At 33.2% G+C, this 12,143-nt stretch overlaps 1 protein-coding gene across 6 annotated transcripts in view; it reads left to right on the top strand.

Moving 5' to 3' along the window:
- LOC149776635 (uncharacterized) overlaps window positions 1–12,143 on the top strand; it is a 64,105-nt gene that overhangs the window by 31,115 nt on the left and 20,847 nt on the right. For all 6 annotated transcript variants that reach the window (XM_089941141.1, XM_089941143.1, XM_089941142.1 and 3 more), the window contains exons 6-7: window positions 8,219–8,338; window positions 10,416–10,529. In XM_089941141.1, coding sequence (XP_089797267.1) covers window positions 8,219–8,338; window positions 10,416–10,529 — 234 coding nt within the window. The remainder of the gene's footprint in view (window positions 1–8,218; window positions 8,339–10,415; window positions 10,530–12,143) is intronic.

The raw sequence follows: 12,143 nt of genomic DNA, 5'->3' as shown, positions 1-12,143 counted from the left end.
GGCTGCCAGGATTTGGCTTTCCATCAGCCTCACTATTAAGCAGATCCATAAAGCTGCGAAGAAGAATGTTACATGGTCCATGCAGCAAAATCATCCAACTACAGGACTAAGAACACAAAAGTTCCAGCTGCAAAGAGCTCTTCAGAATTACGAACAAGCTAATGTCAAGGAATAGATGTTCGCCACTGGAACCAACAAACTTTTCTCCCGTAGACCTTCTGCACTGGTTTACAAATTTGCAATAAATTAAACAAAATGCTTATTTGATATTAATATGAACGAAATTAACCTTGTACTGTTATTAATTATTACTCTTTTTTCATCTTGAGCAATTTATTAAAGAAAATATATATCCATGAAATTCGTATATGTAGCCTGTGCATCGAAACTGTAGTGTGTAGCAATATGCCAGATAACACTCGACACATTGTTTCTTGACATGAATTTTAGAGAAACAAATTGTGTTTAGTTGTAGATTGTTTTTGTTGTTGCTGTTGTAGGGTTTAATGCCATTTATCAGCACAAGATAGGCTATATATGGCAGCCAGTATTAATGGTGGAGGAAGAACCCTGGAAAACCCCAGAAAGAACCACCATCCCACGAGAAGCTACTGGCAAGCTTTCTCACATACCCACATTGTCTGAACCTGAGATTTGAACCCACGCAGACAGAGGTGGGATGGCAGTGATCCGTAATGGTGAGCGCTTTAGACCACTCGGCCACTTGGGGCCTCTAGTTGTACTGAAAGGTTTGAATATGTAACTCAGACTGAAAATTGGATCCAACAACATCACAAATGAGAGAGAGAAAGAGAGGCAAATATCAACAGTTGCTTGAAGGCACCTGCCATTCAGACATGAGATGGACTCAAGAAAACCCAACAATATGTCCCAGAACATACAGAGCAAAAAAAGTTACTTTAAAAATTAATTATTATGTCCGAATAAATACGTTGTCCCAATATATATTGGTAAATACATCAATTTCAGCTATTTGTCACCATACAGTTGTGATACAGAATATACATGTGAGCTTTGCATCCTCCTCAATCGGCATCACATAAAACACGACCCGATGCCAACATACCTTGGTGTGACCCTTTAAAATGTGAATTGTTAAAACATGATTCCGCTTATGTTTTGGCAGCATAGCTCCCATTTTTTATTTAAGGTGACCTCTCTTTTTAACATCTTAAATACATGTTGTTGGAAAGCTATTTTTTTTTATATCCCTAGCAGATTTTTAATCCCAGCACTGCATTTAATGTTGCCTTAACTTCTGAAATTTTCTAAAACATATTGCAGTGTTATATTTGTTAACCAGTATATTTGATGTCTGATGAAATCCATCACACAAAACAATATATGATGAAGAGGTTAGTTAAAACGTATGATGTTTAAGTTTCAGTGCACATTTGCTAATTTTGTGGAAGTTTTTCTAAACATTTGTTAATGCGATCCCACTTATATAGCGATGATATTCTTTGGACCAGGAGCATCACATTATAATGGGTTTTACCTGTACTTCTCTCTCCTCTCATTCATTTCAAAATGCTTAGAAAAAGTTGTTTAATCCCAATTTGTATCTCATCTGAATTCAAATGTTTTTGTTAGCAATGTACATTCTGGCATATCACCCGTGCCATATTACTGAAACTGCCCTTTTGAGAGTATACATTAATGACCTTCTCTCTGCTACGAATAGTGGAAAGATTACATTCCTCACCCTCCTTGACTTTGTCTGCGGCATTTGAAATTATAGACCATAATATATTATGTCACCATCCCCAGTAAGTATTTGGTATTCATGAAACAGCCTTGCTATGGTTTAAGTCCTAATTATTTGTCAAGAGGACACAAATTGTGTTAGTAAGTGGAAAATATTCCAGTACAGTTGATTCATGTTTTGTGCTCCGTTATCAGCCTGTTCTATTCATTCTTGACACTAATCCACTCTCATGTGTCATAGATTGACTTCTGGTGTCTCACCAATTAATTGTACACTGACAACACTCAAATACACAAATCTAGCTGCCCAGCTAAAGTTGAGGCCACTATCCATGGTGTAGAGAATACATTTCCAAAGTGAAGTCATAAATGACATATAACAAGCTAAAGAAGGAAGATGACAACACTGAAGCCAGATTCCTGATTATCACTCAAAGACTTTCTCATTCATATCATTTACCTCAAACACTAAGTATCAGCAATACCAAAATTAAATTTATATAAGCAATACCAACCCTCAGGTGTCACTCTGGATTGTATGCACACATTAAACCAACAAATGATGAACATATGCAAGGCTGCATACCTGGAGCTGAGACGCATCAGCTCCGTTCACACTTTTCGTTCAGTTGATGCCACTAAAACACTTGTTTGTTGCTCCTTAGTAATTTCAAGACTACACTATTGTAATTCACTTATATCAGGATCCTAAGAATACATGTGTGACTATGGAATCTTCAAAAAGTTAAAAACATGGCTGCTCTGATTATCCTTAGAGCACAAAGACCTGAGCACATCTCCCCGTGGCTCTGTTAGCACTGGTTTGCCATATATATACATACATACACACACACACACACATATATATATATATATATATATATATATATATATATATATATATATATATATATATATATCTTCAACTTGTTGTGTAAAATAAGAGAAATGTGCTTAAAAGTGGTATTTTAAGATTATGGAGAATGGACTGTTTTTATATGAATAAAAAAAAATCAAAATATTTATGTGGATAATGTTAAGACAACTAGGCATGATGACTGTGGAAACATATATTTAGTATGGGTAATAACTATAGGAATCAAACAATGGCTTTTATCCCATTTTGTACAATTTAGGTTTTCGTGATCCAGTAAAGATTATTTTGGCATCCAATACAGTCTATAAATGTGATTTAGATTCAGAAATTTTACAGTTTATTATTATAATAGCCATCACTTTATATAAATTTTAGATGTTATAACAGACATATAATATGATGTCAGTTCAAAGTTTTTTTATTAACACTCAAATAATACACAAATTAAGCTTTAATCACCTAATGACCACACACCACAAAACTCCAGTTTCACACTTGCATAGTTGTTCTTCTTTCACATTTGTATGACTTATTTAGTAAACCTTTGTGAGCCCAATTTTAGTATTTCATGTCATGCAATGCAAAATATGATCCTGTTATGCATATCTATACTATGTGTATTATTTTTGTGATCATAGTTTGTATGGTTCATTTAGTTAATACTTTTTTAAGTACTGATTTTCTTATTGATCGTACATTTTGCAATTTAAAGATTAGTCATTCTTGTAAAGTGCAAAGATTCATTTAATTGTAATCTTAATGACATAAACATGTATACGTGAACTGACTTCAGGACATGAGTTCTAAAAGGCCATGCTAACCAAATTCTTATTATTCAGCATAAACCTTGTGTCCTTGTTGACAGGTGAGATTATCTATTGAGATATTTCTGTATTGTGTATTAGCTTTGTATATGAGAGATGGTTACTAGGGAATTTGACATTCCTAGTATTATTACCAGTCATGGGAGATATTCAGATATATTGAGTGGATTAATTCATTTATTTCATTTAATCTGTACACTACAGAACATCATTCAGGAGACCACTGGAACTCACTCACATTACTTGATACGTTTGGAATTAATAGAACATTTAGGATTGTTTTGGATTTTATTCACCATTTTGTAAGTTATTTTTACTTTTTCACTTTGTATTGTAGAAAAAATAAATTATATTTTCAGATTTACAAAACATGTTGGTTTCTGATATTTTTTTAAACATATTTTCAAATCATAAAGATGTAAGAGGAAAATGGGGTGATCATCACTTTGGTTTGAAATTTGCCTAATCTCTGGTAATTTGATTTCCCATTTTTGGGGAATTTACAGTGAGACCAACATTAGCTTTCACCATGGCATCTAAAATAGAGGATTTTGTTTCAGAACCTAACCAGGAAGGGTTAGAGTCCTTATAAATAGGATGAGTTGCTTGAACTTTCCAAGAATATAGTGATTGATTATTTGGTTAGAAGGGTATTCCTGTTAAAAGTGTTATGGGTTTGATAAGGAAGCCTCCATATGGTTTGGACAGGAAATTGAGGGAATGAGGGATTGTAGCCAGTTATCTTTCCAACAGGTGGAGCCACATAACAACCTGGTCCTGATATTAGGTCATCCTTGGAGTATATTGTTAGCTAGAACAATCTATTGTTGATCAATTGAGCAACCAATTAATTGTCAAAGTTACAATAATACATGTATCAGTGAAAACTAATATTGTCTTATTTCATTTTTTGGTATATCAAAATATAAACTATATTAGCATTACAAGGCACTAAAATCGCCATTTGTCTTCTGTTTCAGTTTTATTAAAACAATATATCTCACCACTTTTATAAGAATTTCCTCTATGAAAAGGACCAGGACTTACTTAGATAAATGAATAAAAAAGGAACAGAGGGGTGTGTGTGTGTATGTGTGTGTGTGGTAATCAGAAATAATTCCCTTTTACAATATTTTATCATATGTTTTATTGTGACAAAATCCAATGTAATGTTTTAAATCTTATTGAAAACTGTTGTTGCAAAACTGAAATTAACACACTATGAACAATGCAACTTTATTTAGACCATGAAAATTCTCTCCTTTTTTTCCTTTTAAGTAATATTTTATGTATAGGTTGTCTCAGTAAAATGAAAATTGATCACTTCACATCTAGCAATTCTGACATAAATCATTGCACACACACACACACACACACACACACACACACACCTGTACATTCTCTCTCTTATACCAGTCTGTGGCTTAAAATCAAATTAAACCAATTAAAAAAAGTATAGTCGTCTTAATAAAGATAATAATACAGTAACATAGCAAACTTTTTTTCACAAAGATGATTTATAAAAATAGTGATCTTTTATTCACTTATATGATTCATAAAAATGCCGAAATTTTTCACTTATATGATTTATAAAAATACGGAACTTTTTTCACTTACATGATTTATAAAAATACGGAACTTTTTTCACTTATATGATTGATAAAAATACGGAACTTTTTTCACTTATATGATTTATAAAAATATGGAACTTTTTTCACTTATATGATTTATAAAAATATACAACTTTTTTCACTTATATGATTTATAAAAATATACAACTTTTTTCACTTATATGATTTTTAAAAATACCAAACTTTTTTCACTTATATGATTTATAAAAATGTACAACTTTTTCACTTATATGATTCATAAAAATACAGAACCTTTTCACTTGTATGATTTATAAAAATACAGAACTTTTTCACTTGTATGATTTATAAAAATGTCGATCTAGGGCAACATCTTTGAAAAATTTATTGTCATAGACGTCCAACTTGAGAAGATAAAGAACATTTACAGTTGCATTTAATGAAGCTATGATATAACCTTAACAATATATCAAATAAATATATGTTTAACATAAAGTATTATTCAATGAGAATCTTTCAAATATTTCAAAACTAAAAAGCTAAAATCATTTCTAAGGAAGTCAAAACATTTTTATTAAATTACCCCAAAAAGTAACTATCTAAAGTATTATTCAGAATAAATTGCTGAAGGGTCCATGAATTAAATGGTTTTAGGGATATGAATCTGTTGAAAAATAATTTCAAAAGAGAATCATGAGACTTAACTATGTGAAAATGAGTATTTTATTTTATGCAGGTTCGAGAAAATGTGATTTTGCATTTGCGACCACAATATCACCAATTATGACTAATATTTACTTATCTATCAATTAAACCTTTTTTTGCCCAGATAACTCAGCTCTTAGTCTTTTTTAAATCCTCTCACAATGATGATAATGTCTATAACCCATCTGATTAAGAAACTTTGTAAAGCAAGATGAAGATGCTATCATTTTAATGATTGTTTGTTGAGTAGGAAATATATACTGGAAATATTTTGCTTTGTTCTTTGCTGCCACCTATTGGTTTTGAGGGAAGATAACTCCAGAATAAGATCCTTTCTTCCAGTTAACAAACCAGATGGAGTTCAGAAAGCTTCAGCAGGTTGCAATGCAGATACAAAATAAATAAATAAAAATGAAAATGAAAATGCATATAGAGAAAGAAGAGAGAGAGAAATCCAATGACAAAAGTGAAAGGATGAGGGAGAAATGCAAATGCAAAAACAGTAGGATGAGAGAAAAATGCAAATGAGGTTTAATTTAAAGGAATTAGAACTGGCAAGTAGACCACACTCTTCCCATGTATACCAACTCCAGGTTTGTGATGCTACCAAAAATCTTAGGCTGGTGAAGAAAATGAGGTAGATAAATCTTAGGTTGGTACAAAGAAGGAGGTAGATCATTATGTCCCTTTTTTGAGAAAATTGCTGAAAATCTTAAAGCATATTATGATTTTGTTAATACAAGTGCATCTCAAAGCATATTACAATTTTGTTAATACAAAGTATCCCAAGTCCATAAAAGTTAGCTCACATTAACTTTTATTTCCTTAAAGTAAAGTACATTGAAAGAAAAGCAAAATCAAACAAGTTAAATTGATATATGGATAATTGTGGATGCAGCCAGTATACTATTTTAAATTGATAGCTGAAGAATTATGGGTACAGCCATATCAAATGTGTTAAGCTAATATTTAAAGAATTATGGGTACAGCCATATCAAATGTGTTAAGCTGATATTTAAAGAATTATGGGTACAGCCATATCAAATGTGTTAAGCTGATATTTAAAGAATTATGGGTACAGCCATATCAAATGTGTTAAGCTAATATTTAAAGAATTATGGGTACAGCCATATCAAATGTGTTAAGCTAATATTTAAAGAATTATGGGTACAGCCATATCAAATACGTTAAGCTAATATATGAAGAATTATGGGTACAGCCATATCAAATGTGTTAAGCTGATATTTAAAGAATTATGGGTGCAGCCATATCAAATGTGTTAAGCTAATATTTAAAGAATTATGGGTACAGCCATATCAAATATGTTAAGCTAATATTTAAAGAATTATGGGTACAGCCATATCAAATATGTTAAGCTAATATTTAAAGAATTATGGGTACAGCTATATCAAATATGTTAAGCTAATATTTAAAGAATCATGGGTACCGCCTTATCAAATATGTTAAGCTAATATTTAAAGAATTATGGGTACAGCCTTATCAAATATATTAAGCTAATATTTAAAGAATTATGGGTACAGCCATATCAAATGTGTAAAGCTGATATTTAAAGAATCATGGGTACAGCTATATCAAATATGTTAAGCTAATATTTGAAGAATTATGGATTTAAAAGATATAGATATGCTTTGTCATTCGTTATGAGATTGTGCAACGTTTCTCCACTGAATTCAAACCAATATGACCTGTGACAAAATTATTGAACATTTAAAATCACTGTGTGCGCATATTTTCGATGGAATTATTTGTATTGTGGATTCAATGTATATGATAAAATTCGTTGGTGAGTACATGGTGTTGATACTCTATTCATGGTATACATTAGACGTGTATATATAAACAGTATTCACGTAAATGTACCAATTCGTGGTTATCGAAAAAAAGTAAACTATATATGCCTTCTCTGTTTTCACTACAGGTGTATTTCTTATTTAATATGAGTCAATTTAAGATGGTAACTGTGCTGATAAAGCACATATTTTGCCACCAACATTTATTACCTACCCTCCCTGCAAATTTTTTGAGTTACGTGCATTATTTTCCTTAGCTAACTGACCAGGTTGCTTATAACATGGTTTGGTTTTAAGGCACCCAACTACCATGTTATAGTGGGGTCACACAATATATATATATGTATATATATATATATATTTCTATTTCAAACTGGCCTATTGGTGTCTTATTCAGGGCAAATTATTTCGAGGGGTCTGCAGTGATTGGAGATTAAGTATGATATCTTTATTAGTGATGCATTCCGTTACTGCAACCAAGTAAAAAGAAAGCAAAAGGTTCAGTCCCTATTCAATGAGTAAAAAGTGCCTGTTTAACTAAATAGACTTCCGTTGAATTACCTTTTTTTTTAAACAGTTGTCATTGGGGAAGAATGATGATAAATGGATATTTAATTTTAAGTGAGTTAATTTTCAGATGTTAAACTATATGAAATTATGAATTTATATCCACATTTATTCCAGACTTTGAACATAAACCAGGCAAAAAAGCACTGGACATTCTTTCTGAGAAAGGATGGACAGTACAAAGACTGAGGGATAGCTTCGATCAGCTTGGTTTTGTGGATTGTCTTGACCTTCTTGGTACGTACAAAATTTAACAAATTTAGTTTTCGATTCTTCTACCTGTCAGATTGCCAACTGGGTAGAAACTATCATTACATTGATGAGTAGGAAGTTTCGTTATAATGAATGGGTAGGAAGTATCATTACATCTATGGGTAGAAAGTATCATTACATTGATCAGTAGGAAGTATTGTTATAATAAATGAGTAGGATTTATCGTTACATTGATAGGTAGGAAGTATCATTGCATCGATTGGTAGATGTATCATGACATCAGTGTTTAGGAAGTATCATTACATCAATGGGTAGGAAGTATCATTGCATTGATGGGTAGGACGGAAATGAAACTCTGTATACTATGCATCACCAGTAGAAGGTGTGTCATGTTCTGCATTGGTGATCCTGCTTCAAGATCAAGGTCACATCTCAATTGTTTTAAAGTTTTTCCCTTGCATTACTTTTCTTTTGCTTTATAATTTTTAAACCATTATTGATTAAGAATGAAACTTGGCATTATTAAAAGGTGTGTTGTGTACCACATTGGAGGACATATGTCTTGTGAACCACATTGGAGGACATATGTCTTGTGTGCCACATAGGAGGACATATGTCTTGTGCACCACATAGGAGGACATGTCTTGTGTACTACATAGGAGGACATATGTCTTGTGTACCACATTGGAGGACATATGTCTTGTGTGCCACATAGAAGGACATATGTCTTGTGTACCACATTGGAGGACATATGTCTTGTGTACCACATTGGAGGACATATGTCTTGTGTGCCACATAGGACATATGTCTTGTGTACCACATTGGAGGACATATGTCTTGTGTACCACATTGGAGGACGTGTTGTGTGCCACATTCATATGTGCCCAATTGGTGGTCATTTGTGTTGTGTACCACAGTGAAGGATGTATTGGTTGTGTACCACACTGGAGGATATACATGTTGTGTACCACATTGGAGGATATACATGTTGTGTACCACATTGGAGGACATGTGTACCACATTGGAAGACTTATGTGTTTTCTGCCACGTTGAAGGACATATGTGTTATCTCCACATTGGAGAACATATGTGTTGTGTACCACATTGGAGGACAGGATGCATGTTGTGTGCCATATTGGAGGACATAATGTGTTTTATGCTACATTGGAGGACATATCTTCAAAGCCAAATTCATGACTTAATATTGGATGTTTTCCATCCATTCTGGTTTATAACTCAAAATCCGTAAGAAATTTTGATGCGTATCCTTATGTGTCATACTTAGAAGGTGTGTTGTGCGCTACATAGTCAATCTTATCCTCATCGTCAATGCCACAATAATTTATATTTTCCATCTCATGCTTCTTTTACTGCTTTCTATAACTGTAGAACCCTTTCAGCATTGAGGATGAGATAAAGACATGAAACTTGGGATACGTATACATCATCATTAGCAGGTGTGTCACATACCATTTTTGAGGCCAAGGTCATGGTTGGAGAGTTTATATTTTTGTGATACTTTTCATTCTATAAAATCTGAGTAATCTGATGTTAAGGGATGAAATGTAATTCATTTGTATTTATCTTCAATGTCAAGGTCATAAATCAATACTTTTGGCTTTTAAGCACATTTTTCTCTTTATAACTTGTTTTTTTTAAACAATAAATGAATGAAATATGTTGAACTTGTATATTGAAACCATAAGATGTGCTGCAATTCGGTAGTGTCCTGTATATAAAGTTACGATTACAGGCAGATATATTGGTTCAAGGTTATGGTCACAGGCATTATCTTACGGCTGTTTTTTTGTACTGCTTCATGTCTTAAAAGCTGTTTTAGGTTCAGGGATAAGTTGAATAGTACACTTATGTTTCTCTGTTTGGTAACATTTGATGTATCGTAGTTAGGTGTTATCTTCATGGTCAAGATTACCGATCATTCTATTTCCATTTTTATGTGCCTTTGCTTTAATGTCCTCAATCAGCACCAGATTTTATCATGGTATAATTTGGGTCAGCCCATCACAGTGGAGGTAGAACAAAAATTCATTGAACTTGATTGATAGACATTAATTTAATGTTTGAGGGTTTTTTTTGGAAGGTGCTGAAGAAACCACCCACATTAACAATGGATTCTCTGTGGAAAGTCTAAATGCAGGCCAGGTCTCAGGCTCAAGTTTGAGCATCAATAGTCAGCAATCTATTGATTCTGAAGGTAGACTCTCTCTCTCTCTCTCTCATACACACATTTATTTATCCTGATTATAAAAGCACAAATCATCCGAGACAAGATAGCACTGGATAGCAGTTCATTCCCTTTAAAGTCAAAACAGGAGGAGCAAGTTGTTGTAGGGATTTAAACTGAGGTTCAGTGCAATATCATAGTCAGGTCCATTCCTAAAGATCCTGTAGGGACTTAAAGTGAGGTTCACTGCATCACAGCCAGGTCCATTCCTATAAGATCCAGACTATCTTGACTTGTTTTTATGTATGCCTGAGTGTGATTCACAGGAACTGGGTTTGACCACTGACAACAACTATACTTTTCATTCCTTCCTGATACATTCTTGGAGAATGACTGACTCTCAAGGCAGATGAGGCTGGCAATATGTGAGAACCTTTTAGCCACTTGGAAGGGTGACCTGGGTTGTGTTACATTTGGTGCATATCTGAAGGTAGTGATGGAGGTGTGGGTGGAGAGTTGACAGAAATGACACTAAGTGGTCAAGGCTATTTGACATTATTACAGTGAAATATTTTCAATTTGTTGCCAGCATATTGTCAGTTAATTAGCATTACACAGTATCCATCATCTTGTCAGTGTGTCATTCAACCCAACTACACACTGGTAAGAAAAGTTCTTATGTAAATGTGTTACTGCCCTTTTATCTAGCATTTACTTAGATCAAACATGGAAAAAATATAAAATTATGAATTTCTGTTAAGAGATTTCTTAAAACAGTTTTTAATAGTTGATTTTTCTACAATTCATTAAAAAGTTATTGAGCATAGTAAAACTTGTATCTGAGAATATATTCCAGAACACAAAAAACCAAATTCAAAATACGCTGACTACAGCCTGGACCTCTGCCAATACTATACATTTAATTTTGTAGGTTTGTTTTAGTGTAGCTGACATTTTTGTTAACACTGTACTGTCAGCTTCAGTTTTTGTCATCCTCACCGGCTATCAGTAGATCCACATAGTGATTAGATAGGTGTCCGCATGCAATTGGCCATCTATAGGTCAAACCACATACATGTCCATTTATAGGTCAAACCACATGCATGTCCATCTATAGGTCAAACCACATGCATGTCCATCTATAGGTCAAACCACATGCAATTGTCCATCTATAGGTCAAACCACATGCATGTCCATTTATAGATCAAACCACATGCATGTCCATTTATAGGTCAAACCACATGCATGTCCATTAATAGGTCAAACCACATGCAATTGTCCATCTATAGGTCAAACCACATGCAATTGTCCATCTATAGGTCAAACCACATGCCAGATTAATGTCAATTTTACACTGCATTCTACTCTAGTGCCATTTTATTCTGATCTTTTTTAATTTAGAATGAAGCATCAGTATGAACTTAGTATTACATTTTATCATCCTGTTCCATAGATCATTTCTTTGAGAGAGGATTGTTCTCATTATTGACACAGTGATAATGCATTGAACTTGAGATTAATCATGTAACTGGGATTTTTATATCTTGGCATCATTAATTTAGTCAGTTTTTTAAGTACAACTGGCTACAATCGCATCACTTGGTATGTGGAAACATCTTGCATTGCTGATTTTCTTGTTATCTC

The sequence above is a fragment of the Sinohyriopsis cumingii genome, chromosome 18 (assembly GCF_028554795.1).
Source record: "Sinohyriopsis cumingii isolate HCF-2022 chromosome 18, ASM2855479v2, whole genome shotgun sequence".
Lineage (NCBI taxonomy): Eukaryota > Metazoa > Mollusca > Bivalvia > Unionida > Unionidae > Sinohyriopsis > Sinohyriopsis cumingii.
This window is presented reverse-complemented; position numbering and strand designations above follow the sequence as displayed.